The 23251-nt window shown below is 35.5% G+C and overlaps 1 protein-coding gene across 1 annotated transcript in view; it reads right to left on the bottom strand.

Moving 5' to 3' along the window:
• The window catches only part of SPOCK3 (SPARC (osteonectin), cwcv and kazal like domains proteoglycan 3), a 333704-nt gene that overhangs the window by 147887 nt on the left and 162566 nt on the right, over window positions 1-23251 (bottom strand). The window contains exon 4 of the mRNA XM_059697687.1: window positions 4572-4686. Coding sequence (XP_059553670.1) covers window positions 4572-4686 — 115 coding nt within the window. The remainder of the gene's footprint in view (window positions 1-4571; window positions 4687-23251) is intronic.

Genomic DNA, 23251 nt, shown 5'->3' with positions numbered 1-23251 from the left:
GGCTATTTCTTTGATTTCAGACAAGTACAGTCATGAACCTTATAATGAGATTTCAATCAATAATATGCCCCATACACAATGGTGGTCCCTTAAGATTATAATGGAGCTGAAAAGTTTTGCTCACCTAGTCACCTCATAGTCATCCTAATTTCCTAGAGCAATACATTACGGTTTTTTGCAGTCTCAGTCTGCCCATATTAATGCTATCAGTTAGAAATGCCCAGATACAGTCAACTGGGTCCCTGTGACTTTCCCACAGACATTCTCCTTTCCAAACCAATCTTAGAACTGAACTGATTCTTTCGGTTCTTATTGGGATTGCAAGATGCCCTTCAGTGATAACCATGGGAGCACAGGCCTGAGGTTCTGCTTTTACTGGGGATGGGGGTGGGGGACTAGGGTTCTAGGGCTCACTCTTTACTGGTTAATTTAAAACATAAGAGTGGGAATTTAAAGTGCAGAAAGAGAAAAAGAAAAGTAGCCTGGATGTCCATTTGTCAAAATCAACCAAGATCTGAGACAAAGAAGCCTGAGTGGGCATGTGAGGCCTGGCTCTCAATGTAGGCATGTGGCTGGCCATGTGTTTATTGCAGAGAGCCTTCCCTGAAGTGGGTGCTGTCTTTGAAACGGATGCCTTTCTGAAGTGAATGCCTCAACAATCAAATCTTAAATCAGGCCGAAACCGGTTTGGCTCAGTGGATAGAGCGTCGGCCTGCGGACTGAAGGGTCCCGGGTTCGATTCCGGTCAGGGGCATGTGCCTGGGTTGCGGGCATATCCCCGGTGGGAGATGTGTAGGAGGCAGCTGATCGATGTTTCTCTCTCATCGATGTTTCTAACTCTCTCTCTCTCTCCCTTCCTCTCTGTAAAAAATCAGTAAAATATATTAAAAAAAAAATCTTAAATCAGGCCCTTGCATTACAAAAAGAAAGGGCAACTGCCAGGGTTTACACCACAATCACTGACTCCTTTGTGGTGCTGCTGGCATAGACAAACCTACTTACTGTGCTGTCAGTCTCATAAAACCATAGCACATTCACTATAATAGGAGGCTGTACCTTCTAAGTTTGTATAAGTGCACTCCCTGACAGAATGTATTCCAATCATGAAGCAGGGCATGACAGTATTGTTATTTAATATATGAAGTAAGGATATATTTAGCAAATATTTCACTTATTTACAAATCTAAGGCAAGGGTATACCAGTTTCTTCACCAGTTGTTATGGACTCACCTCTCCCTCATTTTTTCCTATCCCCCTATTCCATTTTTTTATGGCAGTAATTTATGATTGACTCATTAGATGAGTGCATTTTAGTATTTGTGGATTGACTCATGCCCTTCTCAGACCATCTTCAACAAATAAGCACAAAGCACACAGAAAATAATTTTTAGACTTACATTATCTATATTGACCAGTTCAATTGATCAAATTACTCATTTTTAAATGTTATACAAATAGCTATTTTAATACACTCTTCAAAGAAAACATATACTAGTCACCTGTCAAGTTCTAAGTATAAGGTGTGAATAAGACATAGACCCCCACCTTCATAAAATTTCCAGATAATTAAAGAAGATTGATATTATACAATTCATTTATGACCCATGAAGGGAGGGTTACCAGATGGGAAGTTCACGGCTCTAAGGTAATGAAGAAATGGGTGTGAAATCCAGGTAGGAGTCAGGGGTGGGCTTAGGAAGACCTCATTGGAAAACAGGATTGCCCCTGCAAAGGCAAATAGCTACTTCCACTTCCTTCAGCTTTTATGAGATCAAGGAAGAAAGAAAAAAAAAAGCTGTTCCTTTAGATGAAAAAAGTAGAATTACTAATCTGAACTATGTCAATACCCAACGTTTATTAAGTAAGCCCTTTTTCTGCTTTCTGTACCCCATCCCTACAATACACACAAACCCCCAAATTTAAGATCTACATAATTTCTAATAGCTGCCTTCATTGATCAGACTGCTTGGCATACTCTCCCTTCCTAAGTGTTGTAGAAACATTCACTTAGGTATTGACATCCTCAAAGCAAATAAAGCATATCAAATATTAATCTTAATATCAATTCTTTGGAAACTAGTTATTTATTTATTGAATTTAATGTATATTAGGTCTATGTTTTAAAATAGTGTCTATCCGAAGTAGAACAGGACTAAATTCTGTTTCCATAAAACCTTTGAAGTCCTCCTACTTTACTGGTAAAGCATAACTCTCTGTGCATCTAGGGCCGTGGTCGGCAAACTGCGGCTCGCGAGCCACATGCGGCTCTTTGGCCCCTTGAGTGTGGCTCTTCCTAAGCCTTAGGAGTACCCTAATTAAGTTAATAACAATGTACTTACCTATATAGTTTAAGTTTAAAAAATTTGGCTCTCAAAAGAAATTTCAATCCTTGTACTGTTGATATTTGGCTCTGTTGACTAAGGAGTTTGCCGACCACTGATCTAAGGGGAAGGCGGCAGTGGCTCTCTACTTAGGATGCTTTACTTCATACTAAGATAACATTTTATTGGTTTCTGAGGGACTTTAACTTGTGAAGAAAGTTTCCTTTTGTCCCTAGAGTCTTTGTTTAAAAATAAGAGAAGCAGTGAGATGGCACCGTTGTAAAAAGCATGGACTTTGATGTTAGTAAGTATAGAGAGGAATCAATGCTCTGGCCATTCCCAGCTTTGTGATCTGGAGTCAGGAACATTAACCTCTCCTGGCTTCGGTGTTCAGCAGTTATAGAAAGGAGAGTGTCCCTCTGTCCCATGGGTGATGCTAACTGTGAGGTCTCCATTTGCTCTTTGACTTGGATTCAGGAGGCCAGGAGTAAAATGGCAGATGAGCCTATTCAAAGGTGTTAACTGTGTGTAGATGGAAACCTGTCCCTGAGTCTCAAACTTGTGATAAAGCAGTGTTTGATTTTATATGAAATCACTGACCAGGTCTTTGCCACTTAGGTGAGGAATTATACAGAATTCATTTCAACACCATCCTCCTATTGATTTTTCAAGTAAAAACCCACTAGCCACCCATTCATCCATACATCACATACTGATATTTTAAATGTTTGGTGATTAATTAATAGAGATTCCAAGACATTCAGAAGCTTTTTGGAACCCCAAGGAAATAAATAGAAAAATACAATTCTGGCCCAAAGTTTTTGTTATCCCTTTGCAAAACCAACAAAAAGGTCATGACTGAGGGGGGATATATTACTGATAACTCTGTATCACCCTGCTGGGCCTTCTCACAGTATGTTGACTTCATAGAAATGCTATTTCTAGGAGGTTTTTACACTTTATGTGCCCAAACTGCCCTCTCTCACTCCCTCTCCCTCTCAACTGAAGGTACATTATTGATATGCCATGACATGATTCTTTGTTCCAGGTGAACTCATTCCCAAGCCCTCTGTCTTGGTTACATTAGCCTATCTTGGTATTTGAAATCTGCCAATATAGATTTGAAATTATGGAACAAAGACTTACAATCCGTTTGGTATATAATAAAGGGTTTTACCTATATGTGCCTTAGATTAATAAGGAACAACAAAGAAAGAAATATTTGCTGTTTTCTAGATATGCTACTTATATTTATTCTCCAATGTTCTTACTCTCTGTCTGTTGGTGTATATGAATAATAGGATTTAGATGTAAGTGCACTAAAATTAAAATCCGATGAGTCTCTCAACATACCCAGACAGAGAAAGCCCCATCATGCTCATTCGATGAAAAGCACAACACGAATTAGTCCCACTATCCAAGAAAAGAGCAACTCTCATGAAGAGGATTCCACACCCCAACCAGGGATCACATCTGCAACCCTGGTGCATCAGGGTGATGCTCCAACCAACTGAGCCTTCTGGCCGGAGCAGAATTCCTTTCAAAGTAATAAAGGGAATGCATACATCTGCTTGCTTCAGTCAGTTATCCAATGATTTCACTTTTGGTTGTGGCGAGTGCCAATCCTTAAACTCAGCAGCAGACTTCACAGGCTATTTCTAAACTACTGATTCTTCTCCAAATAGAGTCCATCTTACAGGAGCAGTGGCGATCATTATAAAAGATGTTTAAAACCCTTTCTTTTCCTCTTACAATTCTGTGTCAGCCTTCAAGGAATAGACTACAAGGACTCCACCAGTATGAGTGCTTCCATAAATAAATGTTCCAGGTCGTATCTTTATTTTGTGACTTTTAATTTATTTTTAAATAAACATCAATCCTTTTTTCCATTTAACTTGTTTTTAAATAGAATGTTTGAGTGGGCATAAGAAACAATATTTAGAGGGTACAAAAACTGTACTTGTTCCTTAAACTTGAAAAAGCATAAGCAGGTAAATATACTACTTTAATCCAATCTTCACAAAATCCTCTTTATTTATAATATATGCCTAAACTCTATAATCCTTAGTAAATCTGACTGATAATGTTTCACCCAAGTGAATCAAAATTGCATTAACCAAGGTTCGGAAGCCCTTTCAATAAAACTCTAGATGAACGCTTAGCATACATCGCCAAATATTTACACTCTGCAGTTATTCATGGTATAAGGAGTACCATTCAATCAGTGGCATTTAATTTAACAATGTTTACCTGTGTGTAAGCCTCCGGTGACTAATGCAGACTGCGGTCTGAGAATCTTGAGCAATGCATACTTTATGGCGACTACATTTCATCTTTAAGCATGGATCTTTAGCTGGATCTAAAGCTAGAGAGAGGGGGTGGGTGGAGAAATTTGTACAGAAATTATTAAATTGAGCTTGTGCAAAATGGGGGGCTCTAATCCCATCAAACACAATTTGATCCAGGAATTTAAATAGCATTTAGCTATAAATTGTCTTCACATTCCTCTTCTATTAAGAATACTTCTGCTTATACCCACATAACTCAGAGTGAATAGATGCACTGTAGTCTCATCCACTCTACTCAGAAGTTAAATGCATATACTCCTATGATCAATGTGTAATCAAACAGGAACGTTAACACCAAAACTTCTTCTAGTTGCTACTGCCTCCTAAGCAGTAAAGGTGGAGAAATAAAGTTGGGGTATGCTACTGTAACACTTCTGTCAGTTGAGAATTACACTGAGTGGCCAAATTATTATGACTGGCCAGATCATTATGACCACCCCATCAGTACCTCATTGGGCCATCTTTTGCCTTCAATACTGCGGCGATTATTCTTGGCATGGATTCCACGAGATGTTGAAAGGTGATGCAAGGAATCTGACACCATGCCTGATGAATAGCACTGTCCAGTTCTGTGAGATTTGATGGTTGTGGAACCAGCTGCCTGGTGGCTCTTTTAACTTTGTCCCACAAATGCTCAGTTGGATTGAGATCTGGTGATTGTGGGGGCCACCTAAGCAAGGTAAAGTCTCCCTCATGTTCTTGAAACCACTCCTGCACAATACGAGCACCGTGACATGGCACATTGCCTTATTGGAAGAAGCCAACTCCATTGGGATACACCATCAACATGATAGGATGAACTTGATCAGCAATGATACTTAGGTATATTGTGCTATTCAGACGTTTATAATGATCTGACCCTCTAGCCACTTCAGTAAGAAATCATAGCTAATTTGCCTACAAATGTCAGGTGGTCATAATAATCTGGCCACTCAGTGTATATATACTTCTCTTATCTAGATTCAGGTGGGTAGAGAAAATGGATTAGACCGAAGGAGATATTATTGGGCATTAATGGGATTTTGGATGTCCAGAAAAGTCTACAGCTATACTTAGGGCACTGGCTGTGTGTCTCATAGTAAGAACTGAGATGTTGCATTTTTCAATTGTTTGTGCCTGACATTTGTACTGCCATTTATCCGGACAAAACCTCTGTCTTGGTAGTTGCCAACACAAAGACTGTGTGATATTTTAAATAATAGTCTTATTGAGAAATAATTCATGTACTATACAAATCATTCTTGTAATGTTCAAAATTCATTGGTTTTTAGTATATTCACAGTTGTGACTATTATCATAATCAAATTAGAACATTTTTACACCTCAAAAAATACCCATACCCTGTAGTTATCATCCCATTTTCCCCAAATCCCTCTCAATAACCAATACTAGGGACTCAATAATCTAATTTCTGTCTCTATAGATTTGCCTATTCTTCACATTTCATATAAATGGAATCATACAAAATGTGACCTCCTGTGACTGCCTTCCTTTATTTGGAACAATGTTTTCTTTCAAGGTCTAACCATGTTGTAGCACGCATCACTACTTCTATTCATTTATGTTGCTGAACAACATCATTCCATTGTAAAATACGCCACACTTTGTTTGGTCATTTACTAATTGATGGGAATTTTAATTGTTTACTCCTTTAGGTTATTATAAATAACTAGAGGCCTGGTGCATGAAATTTGTACATGGGTAGGGCCCCTAGACCTGGCCAGTGATCAGGGCTGATAGGGGCCCTCTGGCTGCGGGCCAGGGCCTTCCTTCATTCCGCACTGCCCCCTGATGGTCAGTGCACATCATAGCGAGCAATTGAACTGGTTTCCAGGTCAAACTCCTGAGGAGACACTTTGCATATTATATATATGCTGCTATTGATAATCACTATGGGTGATGGTTAGTGATATTTTGTTGTCATATTATTTTTTGGGGGGGCGGAAAGTCAGAGAGGGGGTTGGCACAAATAAGAAAATGACACTGAGCATCTAGTTTGGGTACATGTCCAAATTGAGAGAGAAAAAACATGAAAGATGGCAAACTAAAAAGAAAGTTCTAGAACACATAGAAAAATGTAGCTGGAGTGACTAGAAAAATGTGCACTGGAAGGATTTGTGGGAGCTCTGGGCTTTCACTGGACATGAAATGTGGATTTTAGCCAATCTTCTTTAGATCTTAAACCTGGGGTAAATCAGAACTAACATACAAGGTACAAATCAAATTTAGCTTTAAAAAGCACACTTAATCACTACACTAAGTACAGTGAATATACTTTGATGACCAATGAATTCAATAAAACACACATATAGACTAATATAAATATATTTTTTTCTGTGAAAATACAAAGTATATATTTCTGCAAAAATTCTTATTTGAGATTCCACATAAGCATGAGATATAAAATAAAAAATGCGAACATATTGTTTAAAATGTTAAATTTTATATATATATATATATATATATATATATATATATATATAGTAAAAAATAGTCAATGTATTAAATACATCTATTTGGAACACAAATATTTCAATTTCCTAACTTTTTTTACAAATAATTATTATATCAATTATAGATTCTTTTAAATTCTCAGTAGTTCTAACATGTAAGATAAGCTACATTAATTATTTTATTCTCCACAAAATATTGAAAATACTTTGTTCACTATGCAAATACAAATTGCTAAAATGCTCTCATACTATCACAGCTTCAACTGTCACTAATTTAAAAACTGTCTCATAGAACTATTGTATCTTAGAGCTATACAAAATAAAAAAAATCAATAACTTAGAATGCATTAAAATGTTTTGAGCTATTTCTACTTCTTAGTCTATTTTAAATTTTAATTATTAAATAACATTTAATATGATTAAAATTATACAATTCTGCCTAACAATTAAACAATGTCATTGCACCTACCACTATACCTTATATTCATGTCATACACTCATCATCAATATAGTTAACTAGGATATATTACTCTGAAAATAAGTTTTTATTTTCAGATAAGACACTACAGTACATATAAAACTATCGTGGTTAACCTAACCTACTTACTCTTGAGTGCAAAATATTAATAGTTATTTTTAGTTATTTCTTCCAGTTTTCTTTATCTATACGTACTACATTAAATAATTTGCAAAACTTCCATAACTTCTCTTATACTATATCCATTTAAGAGAAAACAGATCTCAAAACTTGGTATATAAAGAGGATACCATCAGAACAAAGATATCACATGAAAATTAATTTAATGAAATTTTGCATAAAATTCACCATAAATAACACAGAGCAGTAGCAGTACTTGTCAGGAGATGGAAAATAGAGTAAAAGTAAACCAGAAGAATCAAACACAGGGTCTGCAATAAGGAAAAGATCACTTTCTGTGCATGTGGTTTTAACCATCTGTATTTTTCAGTAGAACTCACATTGTTGGCAGCTTAAAAGCTATAAAACATCACACACTGTAAATACAGATGCCTAAGATTTTATTCTTGAAGTCACAACAATAACAGAAGCATCTTGCTCTTGGCTGAAGCCCATGGATTAGAATAAATTATGTATCTTAAAGAGCCTGACATAAATTCATCCTCACCCTCTGTTATTATCCTCCTCTTTCCATCTTTTTCAAATTAACAGCTCCCATTCTACTCTGTATTATTGAATTTAACTTTGTTTCAAGCATCCAGTAAAACTATCCTTAGAAAGAGTTCTGCTATTGCATTTAAATTCATTTGACCATCTTGTCTTCATAACTTTCAACATCTTTCTGATTGACGTGAACTACTGGGGGACCTGATACTGTTTTGTTGTTGTTGTTGCTTGTTTGTTTGTTTTGTTTTAGAAAATTTCAAACAATTGCCTTATAATTTAACCTTTGTAGTGCATTTGTGATACAGGCTTTCCCTTATTCTTTCACCAGAATACTTGTTATCTCATACAGAATTCCTCACTTACTGCAGATCACAGTAAGACAGGAAGTGCCCAGCCATATCTAGCCGCTAATGGTGGAAGTACCTGAGTCAGCAGGTAAGAAATATGAGATGAATGTGAATGTGGATGACATACCTATATGTCACTAAGAAAATACCTAATTCTGGAAGAGAAGTCCCAATGTTAGGGAAACTGAAAAGTAAGGACACAATGTAGATGGCAGGTCACGAAAATAAACATGGACGGTGAAAAGTGTTGAATTCTCACTGGAGCAGAGGAACCTTCACTTGTATTCATATTTAGTGCAGGCAGACTTGAAGAAAAGGCAAAAAGTGGCATCACAAAGTTGCAAAAATTGGTATTATTGTTAGAAACAAGAACGGAAATAAGCTTTAACAGGAAAGATGGAAACTCCTAATCTGTACAAACTCATAAATTTTAACAGTGTTTTTCCACAGGAAGCCTAGATTTTAGAAGAATCATTAAACCCTAATGATTCTAGGCTAAAGCAGTCTTAATCATGTTGTAGATTATTTTTAATGGAGTTAATGATGAACCAGTTACCTTAGCTCGGCCAATGCCAGAGAAAGGATTTATTAGATACTTGACTAATATAATAGAAACTTAACCTTCCTAATATTGACACAGATTTTTCAAAGACCAATTTAGTACATGCTAATAATCTCTATGTAGCCTATTAGTTTCATCTATAAAATAAGGAATTTGGACTAGATGATCTCCAAATTCACATTCTGGTTTCATAGTGAATTATCCAATTTTAGCATACAATTTTTGGCACCAAATATCCTACATGAAACAGACACTTCCTTCAACTGACTTGTTTTATTCAAAGAGAGATGTATAAATAGGCAATTAGAATACATTATAAAATGGATACATATATAATACCCTTTGTAATACTTTAAGCAATAAAAAAAGAATACATTAAGTAGAAATTATGTATGTGTGTGTACACATTTAACTAAATAGAAATACACATACACACACACAAGAAAGGATCATATAATGGTGAGTGGGGGGTAATGAGTGAAAGCTTAAGTAGGTTTTGAAACATAAACAGTGAACACAATGAAAGAAAACTCTGGTATAAGGAAACATTAAGAAAGGCAACCTATATAATAAAAGCCCAGCGACCATAACGGTGTCACAACTAGAATGACCGCATGGCGAGTAGCTATGAGGTGCATTGACCACCCCCGGCCCGCAGGCTTCGATCGCCGGATAGCAAACAGGGAACCAGAGTGGGTGGCAGTGGGGCAGGACTGGGAACTGGCAAGTGGGCAAAACGACAGACCTTTTGATCCCTCCCCCTGGCCTGCAGGCTGCAATCATAGACAGATGGCGAACAGGGAACCGGGGTGGGTGGAGGCGGTGGGGTGGGACTGGAGACTGGTGAGAGGGCAGAAGATGGCCCTAATCGCAGGCTAGGCTTAGGGGCCCTACCTGCTCCCGATTTCGTGTGCTGGGCCTCTAGTAAAAGTAGAAAAAGGATGCCCTATTCCTGAAATGACAGAGATTTCAGGATTACTGGAATAACATGCTCTGTGCCATCAACTTTTGTGATAAAACACTGATGGAAAACTCTTTACTTAAAGAGTTTTATCTCAAGTTAATACCATGTCATTGAATGATTTTAAACTGGTAAGTGGTGTAATTGGGTTTGTGTGGTAGAATGATCACACACAAGAATTTGGAGATGCTCTGAAGAATATATGATCAAGATGGGGAAACTAAATGTCAGCAACAGAAAGGATAAGAATCCATTGTAAGGGAATTAATCATGAAGACTGGCATGGGAACAATGATGACTACAGAGCAGAAAAGGAAGATGATTTTGAGGGAATCAAGCACTGGTCTGTTTGAATAGGTATTCTGAAGCAACACCACCGGAATCAACTGAATTAACTTCCAGCTCCTCATTTCCACCTTTTGTGGATTTTTTCTGATATTAATATTGATGTAACTGATTTTCTTTTGATTAGTACTTGCCTGTCAATTCTCCCCCCAATTCCTTTGTTTTTAATTCTTATCTTCTCTATTTTATGTGCAGCCCTCAAGAACCCTTCAATAGATTTATAAACCCAATCTATCCCTATTTCTGTTTCGTCTACTGTGATTTTTAAAAAATATATTTGGACACTTTCCTATCACTTTATGTTGTGCTTTTTATTTTTCAATGTTTCCTTTCTTTCTTTGTTTTTCTCTCCTCTTTCCTACCTCATAGTCTATTGATTGCATTTTATTTAGTACTCTTTTCCTTTCTGCTAGTTTGGAAGTTACAAAATCTCTTTTAGTGATTTCCTTTAAATATTTACATGCACAGGTGGCATAGATGAATGAAAGTAATTATATAATAAGTAGTTTATCCTCCTTCTGAAGAGTATTAGGATCTTAGAACACATAACACCAATTCCAATTGTAACATTCCAAATCCTCACCATTTTCAATGATTTACACCTGGTAGGACTTTATCACCGTACCCCTGAAAATGAGTCATTATTTCTATTATTATTTTTCTGACATAGCTAATTAAAATAATGAAATCTAGCAATTTCTTTGCTCGTCAGTTCTTGCAATTCACTTTCCCTTTGCTTTCTCTTGAGTAATTCCCTACAATTTGCTGAAGTATTTTTTTGTAGTTTTTTCAACATGTACCATTTGTGCTATAATTTTGATAATTTTTTCTGAATATATCTTTATTTTCCAGTCACTCTTACAGGATGGTTCAGCCATGTCTGGAATTCTTATTTGATAATGATGTCTTTCCTAGCCACAATGAAGTTATAGTTTCATGTTCTTTTGGCATCAGGTGTCACTAATTAATGTCAGTCGTCAGTCTGTAGCTCTCTGTAAGTGATCAGCCTGCACTTCCTGGATATTGTAATATTTTCTTATCATCAAGATTTTATGTTAATCTTTTATGTTATCTATAACTATGATGGCAAATACATACACAAATATGCCCTTCTCTTTGATTTTCAATAAATAACAAAATGAAATTATGTGATGAAATAACTTTTTAGTGGTTGGAAAAAAAAATCAAGAAAACAAGACTAAGTTGGGTATGCATCATGATTTAAGAGCAGGTGAAATGTGCTATTGATAGTTGGGTTTCAATTTGGGAAAAATTACAACCTCACTAAATAGTAAAACTAAACTATATGTCATCATTTGCTTGTTAAAATGTCTCTTTAAGCTTAATCGTGTGCACTCATCTACAATGAAATGACCAGTAACTCAAATATGATTACAAAAACCTTCTTAATGGTTCAACAATGAAGCATCAGTTATGCTTTGTTTTAGGTCTAACAGTTTATTTCACTATAACTCTATGCTCTAAAACTATGGGAGGAACAGGTTTTTGGGGGGGAATTTTAAAAAACTTGCCAGATGTTATAATGAAAGGCTGTGCAAGTGAGCAGCATGGAAAATAGAGCTAATGCCTGATAGTTAATTAGACTTTGACAGCCAATTTTGTGGTGCTAAATGTGATTAAATGTGGCTGCAAGTCTTTGGAATGACTTTCTTAGTTTCAAACCTTAATATTACTTCAATTATATAAAAGCCATCCAGTCTAACTCTGGTCTCGTCATTACAAACATTAAATGTGGAGGTCCACAAAATTGGCAGATTCATGTGCAATTAGTGGGTTAATTTAGTTAATAATAAATATTTATCAAAATCATAGTCTTTATTTCAATAATGTCTTATCGTATAAAAGTGTATTAAATATATCTAATTACTGCATTGATAAATTGAAGTTAACAAAAATCTAGATGTTAATACAATGCAGAATTTCATACTACAGTTGTTCTAGTCATGTTAAAGGATTGATGAATATATTAATACACCATTCTTTCCCATTCTGTATCACTGTTTTTTCTTTGTCATTACATAGTTTCTTCCAAATTTCTAAAAATGATAATTGCTAATAGCCTTTCTTTTATAAAGTAGATGCATTCCAGCAACATTATGTGTAAAAACCCTTTATTATTAGTGGTTTCTATTTTCTCATCTAGTGTTTGATATATAAAGATGATGATATTGAATCCCTATCATAAAAGTTTATATTTGGGATATTCTTTGCAATATCAGAGCTAAGTACACCTATGATTAAATTAACACTTGTTAAAAGGCTGCTTTTCCTTATAAAGAAAAAAAGCATATAGTTATAAAGAAAAGCCCCTGTAATATGGAATTATATTTGGCCATTATAATTTGTATCTGTATCGATAGCTATTGAAGTCCTACAAAACCTCTGGTTTCTCGCCCAGCAGCTCTTCTAACCACCTGCTGGAGGAACTCCGGCCCACTTTGAGCGACACTGCATTTCCCAGACCTCTCTCAGGGCATGGGGTTATCTCTATGCAACAAAATCCACAGACTAAACTCACCATGTCCTCCAATAAACTCATTTTAAAGTGTTTGCATATTTAATAGTAAAAGTAATAATTTCCACATGACTCTTCCTAAAAAATAATAAAGGTAATCTTTAAAAGACCAAAACAAGCCTCTAAGTATAGACATGCTGCCTCTGAGAGGTGTGTCAAATATTCACACACACACACACACACACACACACACACACACACACACACAGATGTAGATGTATACATAATATAGTTATTATGATCATTTAATTCATTCTGAGGTGTGAAGCAGATGAGAGTCCCTTTTCAATCTGATATAAAATTAAAAGCATATTTTTTCTTTACCACTTGAAGAATTATTACAATTTTAAATGTTGAGCATAAGAAGTGTTGGCAAGAATTTAGATCAACCACTCCTAACACATGGCTGGTGAGAGTATAAAATGGTACAATCAGTGTTATCTAGATCCATTAAGAAACAAAAGACACAGTAACTCAAAGGGGGGGTTAAAATAAGGAATTACTAATTATAGCAGAGGAGTAACTATAAAGGTGTAAAGAGAGCTCTAAAGAATACTCTAGTGATGATATAGGAAGGTGTGCTTCCGCCCAGATTAGGGGTTCAGACTTCATTGGAGAAGGTTGTAGAGCACAGGATGGCCAAGAAGTCTATTTGGTTGCCAGGGTCAATGCTGTTCCATAGTCACTGGGAAAGCAGGCGACATGTATCCACTCCTCCCACCCATCCTGTATAGGTTCATCAAAGCTGGCAGGCAAGGAAGCTCAGCTGATACAGGCAAGAGGAAAATGCAGAATACAGGTGGGCCAGAGCTGCCAGGTAGGTACATGGAGTGAAGAGGAGCATGGGGAGCTCATTTGCAATAGCAAGACCTGCTGTGCACAGTGTCAACCAAGACTGAGTTTGCAAGCTTGCCTTGGGATGGCACATGCTGGGCATGATGACAGCGTGGAATACCCTGGCATGTCTTCCCTTCATGCACCACTGCAGAAGGGAGGAGAGATAGATGTATCCAAGAGCCAGAAAGAGAAGCCCTTCACTGCAATACCCTTGAAGTCCCCTCTATTGACAAAGCTTAACATGTTGTTTGCTACAAGGTGACAAGCATACAGGATCCAGCTCCATTATTGCAGAATAGGCAATGAAAGGGAGATTGAGAGATGACAGACAATAAATTGGTACCTTCATAATCTCTTTGGAAAATAAGTTGGCATGCTTTTTACAATTAATACCACATCTATGAATATATCCATAATCATTGTTTGAATGTTTACAAAAAGACTATAATAAAATGTTTAGGGCACCTTTAGTGAAAAGAGATCATCTAAATATCTATTAGCAGATGAGTGAATAAACAAATTGTTTCACACAAACAGCATACTACTTGGCAATAAAACTAACCAAAAATTAAAAGAAACAAAGAAACCTAGAACATGCAATAACATTAGGTATATTTCAAAAACGTTATACCAAACAAAAAACAGCAGATGTGAGTGTACACATGGTGTAGTTCCATTTAGGTCAAGTTTTAGAACAAGCTAAGGTAATTAAAGTAAAAGAAGTAAGAACAGTTTAGAACACTGATTGTGTGTGGTGAGAGGGAGGGGGCAAAGCAGGCAGTTTGAGGAATTCCTGGAGTGACAGAAATGTCCTTCATCTTAATTAAAGCTGTGTTGATTCAATTATCTGCACCTACCAAAATGTATCAAAATGTAAAATACAATAATTTAAATGATTGTGTTTTATTATATGTAAATTATGCAAAAATAAAGAGATAATTTTCTCTTTTTAAATCTCCATTTCTATGAGATTATTTAAGCCTTCTCAATCACCCATCTCAAGTCAGCAGAGCATACAATAAAAATCAGAGATGACAAATTTCACAGCAACATTTAGATACTATAAATCAATTCTTTCCCATCGATGCAGCATATTCTTTTATAAGGCAAATACTGCATACTGCAGACAAGTAAAATTAATGAAAAATGAATAATGATAGGAAAGAAAATGCAGAACTGGGTCTCACTTCCTTTACTGTGTATTCAACACTTTTGGCGATATCTATAAGAGACATTGGGTGTAACTACTGGAATCTGGACATCCTAGAAATGAAGAGAGGTTTAGCATACATACAGGCCTTTAAAATTAAGGCTGTTTTATAGAATCAATGACTTTATTGGCTGAAGTAACAAGTTAATCGAATTTATAGCTAAGAATATTTTTTTCATGTACATCCTAATCTTCAGAACATGGTCTATGAAGTAAAGCTTTTGAAATGTTCGTCAAATACTTCTTTCAGGAGATTGATGTTGCTTAAGCAGAACTGCAAGGGTAACAATAACCGACTACCTTAGCAATGCAACAATGATAATCACCCTCACAGGTAAGTGTGCCTTATGGATCTTTCTTGGCTTTCAGTTTGTCACTTACAATTAATATCATTGCTTATAAAAAAAAATCCTCACTAAGTACTGATCTGGCCCTGGTTAAAGGAAGGTTTCATGGACTACCACCTACATAGGTGTGATTAGATTAAACCTATTTTGCCCAGATAACTAAATCAAATGATGGTGCATTTTCTGATGCTCATAGCCCTTTAGGTCAAACATTGGACATTTTTGTTGAGTAAGGTATTTATCTCCAAATCATTAAAAAACCACTTGTAGTCAGTTTTGAAGGCTGTAAATTGACAATGCAATATGATCTGATCAAATTATTACAGAAGAATCAAATTCTAATGAATGACATAAAAGCCTCTAAAACTAGAAGAGGTGGCACCATATCATATTCCAAACACAATGGAAGCAGCAGAGATGAATGGCCATAAGGTTAGCTCTTTGTGTAGTTTCTATATGAAGTATTAGAAGTATATTTTTCTGCTAGCTATTAGAAAGTAAAAAGAACATAATTAGAACCAGACCATATAACAAGACAATGGAACTGAAAAGTGGGAAATTCTAAAGTAGTCCATGATTGACAAATGGGGAAATAGAACTGAATGGGGTACAATGTTGCTGTATATTACTGCTCAACTTTGAAACTTATATAAAGGATAAAATATTTCAAAAATTGTGACTTTGCACTGCAATATTGCCTTATGAAGTACTAAACTTTTATTCGACACTATCTAACTTTCCGATAAAGAAAGTACAATAGTGGTTGAGCATCAACCTATGAACCGGGAGGTCACGGGTTCCATTCTGGTCAGGGCACTGCTCAGATTGCAGGCTAGATTCCTAGTAGGGGATGTTCAGGAGGCAGCCAATCAATGATTCTCTCTCATCATTGATGTTTCTATCTCCTTCTTCCTCTCCTTTCCTCTCTGAAATCAAATATATTTAAAAAAAAAAAAGACTATATCACTGTGAGATACAAGAAGAGGCAACTAGAAAATAACTCAATTTAAATTTACAAATTTAAATAGGTTGGGAGAAAATAATTGGCCCTGATTTATGGGTATGTCAGGAATGAATTCTACTGTGTTATGGTCCTATTCATGGACAATCATGAAATAGAGTAAGAAAGGTAAACTACGTTAGGCCAGGTGCAGGGAAGTACACCACATCTACTTTACAAAGGAGAGCTGACTAAGGAGAGATGACTAAAGAGAGACTGAATCATGGTCATGGCTAATTTGCTGGCTGTCTAGTCATGGCTGTGGTAAGAACAAGACTGAATGAATGGGGACAAGAGTTCAGTGGGAGAGGTACGTGGATAGTCCTCTAGGAACAGACACAGAGTAGGTAGGTAGTGGTGTTCCATATAAATGCCGCCCAGGCGCAGTTCTCAATCCTATGATGTGAATCAGCTGTTTTTCAAGTTCTCCAAGAATTTTTCTCTATCCTTCCCACTTACATTGTTCGAGAATTCCATATACAAAATGGCCATGGTTACAGGCATAAAGACTATGCACAGAATATTTTGTTGACTAAATTCTTCCCCCAACCCCATGACTTGAAGGGAGAAACCTTACTCTTACCCTTGTTTTTTTAATAATAATCCTATTTCTTTTTTTATTGTTTTATTGCTTAAAGTATTACAAAGGGTATTACATATGTGTCCTCTTTAATCCTATTTCTTAAGTGAAGTTCTGTGCAGGGGCAATTGGAATCCATTACCCCAATAAGCTGAACTGCTGGGTATCTCTGCAGAAGGTCAGACCTAAAGTTCAATGACCTACTATTTCAAGTAGGCTTATTGCTCTATTATCACCCTTAAAATGTTTCTCTTGTATTGAATAAGATATACTTTTCATTTGTTATTTATAATATATCTTTGAAGCATAATTAACAAATTAAAATTTTAAAGTGAACTTCACCAGGAATTAAAATTAAACTTCACCTCAATGTTAAGATAAATTTTTATATATATTCAGATTAATTAGCATTCAATTCATAAAATCTGGTCTAATAATATTTTCATAATTATTGAGTCTATTCTGTCAAAGGGTACCCCCTCTATAAAATAAAATTAATATATTTATTATAAAGTAAATACTATAAGTTTTTGAATTACATGATGAGGTGCTTAATTATTAAAGAGATATTTACATTTGCTGAGGACAAAGAAAATAAACCTATTTTATTATTAATTGCCTTCAGCAAAAGCAAATATTACTAAAAGATATGATTCTCTAACAATATAAAGTCATACAAATCATAGTTTCTGTGATCAAAGTATATAGGAAGACATTAAAATATTAATAGTATCAATGATGAATGACTCACCACATAAACCACAGACTGTTAAGAGAAAGGATGTGTGACAAATAAGAGTAAGAGGCATTTAATTCATAAAACTGAAACTTTAGTCTGGAGATGTTTGCTCTCTCCCCATTGATTATGGAATTGAGCAAAGAAAAAGTAGAGACTAAGAAGACTGGGCCTGAAGTAGAGTATTATTACCTAGGAATGGAGAAGGTAGGAAAAAAACAAAAAACAAATATGGATTTTATTCACTTGCCAGCAATCACTCCCTCTCCTTGTTGCACAATTGTATTTTCCTTATGGGTTTGCCCCTGGTCACATCAATGTGGTTCAGTTCCCATAATACCTTGGTCAGAAAGTATTTGGCCTACATCTTGCAACTCGATCTAGTTCTGCAGGATTCTGAATCTGGACGACACATAGGGTTGGTTGGTAATGTTCATTCTTACTTTTATTATTTGGAGTCCCTTTAGCCATTAATTTTTTGCTTAATTTAGCCACAGCCAATCACTAAATTACTTCAACAAATTAATAGGAAATCTGAATGAAGAAGAGGAAAAGGCTAGAAACCAGTTCAAACTTACAAGGCTGAGAATTCAAAAACCCAATACAATTTTTAAAAAATTGACATTTTATGGCAGTGGGGGGAGGTGGTATGTGAAGCAAACATAAAGTATCCAATTTTTACTCATGACTTAACTACTTAAATATAAATATGCTCAATTATCAGTTGGGAATTTTAGAGGCAAAATGGAGATAGCAATACTGCTGGGCACAGCAAACTGACTATCACAGGGAAAGGGAAAAAGAAAAAGAAACTGGGGAATGAAGCTCAGAAGCCACCCTGCTGTTAGGGAGGATGAACAGGGAGGTAAAAGTTAACCAGCTTCACAGACGACAAAACTATTGAATTTTGGCTTCTCCATCAGTAAAACAATGTCATTGACTGGGCAATTCCTAAGATTATACAAAGTATATTTTATCACCCAATCAGTTAGCAAGCATACCTGCTGTGACCTTAGCATATATAAACATATATGTGTGTTTATGGCTAAATATCTAAGCTTTATAAAGAAACAAAATAGTGTCGTCTATTTAGAGATATGGGTTTATCTCATTTCACTTTTATTAATTATCACAGAAAGAAGCAAAAAAACAAACAGAGGAGCTCAACTTAAATGACATTTTGATGAGCACTTTTTCTGTATCCAATTCAAAAAATTATAAGTTAGATTTCTAATTAGCTTTTGGAAAACATACTAAAGGGCTCAATAGTCATTATCTCTTAAGATGCTAATGAAGCAACAAGAACTAATTATTTTATTTTGGGGGGATGATTTGGATTCATCCTCTTTAGTTTTCTGTGAAAAATCACTCCATAGAAACGAGAATTCTTCATTACAACTAATGGTTTTATTTCTTAATTGCTCATGCTCAGCAGGGTTGCCCATCATTACCACTGTGATTTAATTTAGTTTGGAGCCACTGGCAGCATATATTAGTCATATCACAGTATCATGACATCATCATCATAAACATTACTAATAATTTAGCAGTAGGAAATCAAGAGTGCCAAGCATTAATATATGACTTTCTCAAACTAAAAGGAACCGAGCATTAAAGTGATTTACACTTGAGTGTTTTTAAAGGTTTATAATATTAAATAAATGCTCAAGTTAACATCATGTTTGAGAAAACAAAAAAAGTATATATTTCTTTAAAATTGTAAATTGGGAATTTACATCTAATAGCGTTAGTATTTTATTATTAATATGCAGTATGTACACTTCTTAAAGTTTCATACATACTATTTAAGCTTCACACTAGTCCTCTGAGGGAGAATTACTGCTTTTTTGCACATAGGAAAACGAAAGTGAAATTGAGTAGGCATAAACCAACCCTAATAACTGAAAGAATTATGCTGAGCTGGGAAATGCATGACGCGTAGGTCCTCATGTCCCATCCCTGATGAGTTTCAGAGTGATTCTCAATAAAAAATACAGTATTACCAAGGATGCTAAAGTAATCTTCCTCATCTTCCTCTGCCCCAGTGTTACCAAAAATATTTATATGCATTTAAGGTTTCTCATATGAATAAACTCTTTTAATTCTCCATTTGAATTTACTACTAAAGACTGTCCTCTATAAAATTAAAATAGGTTTGTTTGTTTTTTGTTTTTCTTCCAATAAAAGCATTTCAAAGTCATCAGCTGTTTTATCTCAATATGTGTCTTACTAAATGATAAATTATTAAATTTATTATATACTACTGGACTTCAGAATTCCCTTCTACCCAGCAGAAATTATATGTAATTTCTCAGGTTGGTTGGGTGTCATCCTGTGCACCAAAAGGTTGCTGATCGATTTCTGGTCAGGGCACAGGACCTGATTGCAGGTTCTATACCCAGCGGGGGGGTGTTCAAGAGGCAGCCTATTGATATTTCACGCTCATATGGATGTTTCTCTCTTCCTCTCCTTCTTCCTTCATCTGTCTAAAAAAAATCAATAAAAAAACATATTTGCTAATGACACATCTGATAAGGGTTTGATTTTCAAAATATGTAGAACTCATATGACCTAGTGATACCACTTCTAGGAATATATCTTAAGAAGCCCGAAACACCATTCAGAAAGAATACATGCATCCCTGTATTTATAGCGGTGTTATTTACAATAGCTAAAACCTGGAAACAGCCCAAGTGCCCATTACTAGATGAATGAATAAAAAAGATCTGGTACATTTACAGAAAGAAATACTATGCAGCTGTAAAAAAAGAAGGATCTATTACCCTTTGATGCAATATGGAAGGACCTTGAGAGTATTATGCTGAGTGAAATAAGCCAGTCAAAGAAAGACAAATATCACATAATCTCATTTATACGTGGAATCTAATGAACATAATAGGTTCAGAGACATAGAGGCATGGAACAGACAGACATATCTCAGAGGGGAAGGCGGGGAGATGGAAAGAGATTAATCAAAGATCTCATATACATACATGCATAGCCAATGGACATAGACAATAGTGTGATGAAGGCCTGGGGTGGGGCAGGGACCGGGAAGAGGGAGATAAATGCGGGGGGTGGGGTGAGGAATTGGGGGACATCTGTAATACCGTCAACAATAAAAAGAAAAGAAAATTTTCAGAATCAATACATTTTTTAAAGAAAGAAAAGAAATAGTGATAGAAGAAGACACTATCTTCTTTCTCTATTGTCTTATAAGAATTAACTTTCAGAAAGAATCTGAATATGGAAACTAAAATATTTCTAGCTTCTCAAAATGGTCAGAATTATCTTGATTTCTAGAAAGCTTTTAAGTGTAGCCAACCTGGGAAAAAGGGACAAAAATGTATTTATACTACATAATATTTATTACTTTTTTTTCATCTCCAAAAAGTCATTCTTGAACAAGATAATAAATGAAAATTTTAAATCCAAATACCAACATTTATCAAGAAACACACACACACACACATACACACAAACTGCTAAAAATAAAGAAAGTAGGCATGGAAAAGGCAAAACTAATTTAAATAAAAAGGTCATCCTGTATTTCACAGTAGGAGATACTGAATGTCTTTGGCTTAATGAAAAGATGGAGATATGGTTTAAAAGTACAATTTGATGGCATTTTAACATCTAATTAAAAACAGGGCTGCAATATAGAATCTAATTTGGCAGCTTGGTGATGGTTCAGTTTCTATCAGCTCAGCAAGACTTAAGTCATGTTCTGTGATTAAAACTATAGCTCTTGCATGTGGGCTGTTAATTGTAAACATGTTAATAAGGATCAAATATGTCCTTCAAGATCTGTACCTAGTGAGAATTTCAATTTAACCTAAACTAACACTGCTCTAGCTAGAAAAATTACTAAATTTTTCTCTCTATGTATATTGAGCAATACTAAATTTATTTTAAAGGACATAGATACTTTAATGAACAGTTGTGTAATTTTCAGGGTAGAAAACAAAAAGTCAGAGTACTTGAATAAAAATGGTAATTTATCTCCATATAGAACTGTTAAACCTTGAGGCTTCTCATGTATTAAGCAATTATTTTATCAACAAATACATTTGTACTTAAGTATATGGTGAGTAATGTATTAGTTCCCAAATTAACAGCTACCCGTTGATAAAATATTGTTTTCATAAATTATTTTAAAACTCTGCAAGAACCATTCAGTGTAAGCTAAAAACAAAATAGCCTCGACTAGTAATTAGCAGGGGAGAGAAAGTTAGCTCCATCCACCTTTAACACTTAGGTCATTTCCAAATACAAAGAAAACGCACACAGGGGTAAAGTCTCAGGGGGAAAGGTCAAAAGGTCAAGAAAATAAGTACCATTTCTTCTAAAGACTGTAACTACCTCAAGGAGCTAATGTGTTATTAGGTTTTTGCTTGCTTGTTTTGCGCTTTATGCCTTTCATTGTTTCTATGTGGTTACATAAGGTGTCATTTATATTTGGATGTTAGAGAGTGGAGCAGGAACAAGTGTCATGATAAGCAGATGAAATAATGTGAGAGATTATGAAAAACATATATATCTCCTTGGGTGTGAAACAGAAATCTCACCTGCTAGCTTAGAAGTCCCTATAGGACACAATTTCCAGAAGGAAATTGACGAACTCCAGTTATACACCGCTGGGTAGATTAGCAACGCGCAACTCCTTGGGCAAGTCCACCTCTGATCATGTGGCTTTCATGTCATATCAGACTGCTCTCTGATCCTGAAACCTAGTCTGTAATTTATTTAGTCCTGGTAATTGTTTTTCCATCTTCTTTTCCTGTCAGAATCCTTGCTATGAGACTTTTCCTAGATTTCTGGCTTTAGAACGAGACCTGCCCAAATTTAGCCAAATCTTCATTCTCATCCCAGAAGGTTAGATGCCCTGTGATTGAACATTAATACAATAACCAGATAAAATCTGCTATCTCAGGGGGCTACTATCAGGAGTTCTGCAAATATTTATTTTTCCTGATTTTTGCAACCTCATCATTCTATGTAGGCAAATCAGTGCCAGGCCATCTTACCTGAATACCCTTCACCTACCTGCATCCCTCAGAGGCTAGACCTGAATTAAATACTTCAACACAGCCTAAATATCATTAAAGATAAACACTGTATCGAGCTTTTGCTAACGGCAACTATCAATGAGATAATCCTGTTTTTTACCTTCACATTTTTAATTTTTATGAAAGACCATTTAATATATCTTGATCCCCCCAACATCACAATCTTCCTAATGATGTAGTTATCCATGGATAGATGACATCCCTAATAAGACACCGAAATTGTCTCAACTCTTTGAGTTCTATTTAGTATATAACTTTATGCTATGTTAAAATGTACATCCCTGGATATATAGGACTCGTTATCTGACTTCACAATGGTCTTTATCCACTTTTCTTCTCTTTTCTAAATTAAGCAGAAAACACCTGAAGTTTGAGAGTTTCCTCTTGTACAAGTATGTCATTTATCTCCCTTGACCTCATTTCTTTATTTAAATCCATAATGCAGTCTAATGCAG

This window comes from Myotis daubentonii, chromosome 5, assembly GCF_963259705.1.
Source record: "Myotis daubentonii chromosome 5, mMyoDau2.1, whole genome shotgun sequence".
In the NCBI taxonomy this organism is placed as follows: Eukaryota; Metazoa; Chordata; class Mammalia; order Chiroptera; family Vespertilionidae; genus Myotis; species Myotis daubentonii.
This window is presented reverse-complemented; position numbering and strand designations above follow the sequence as displayed.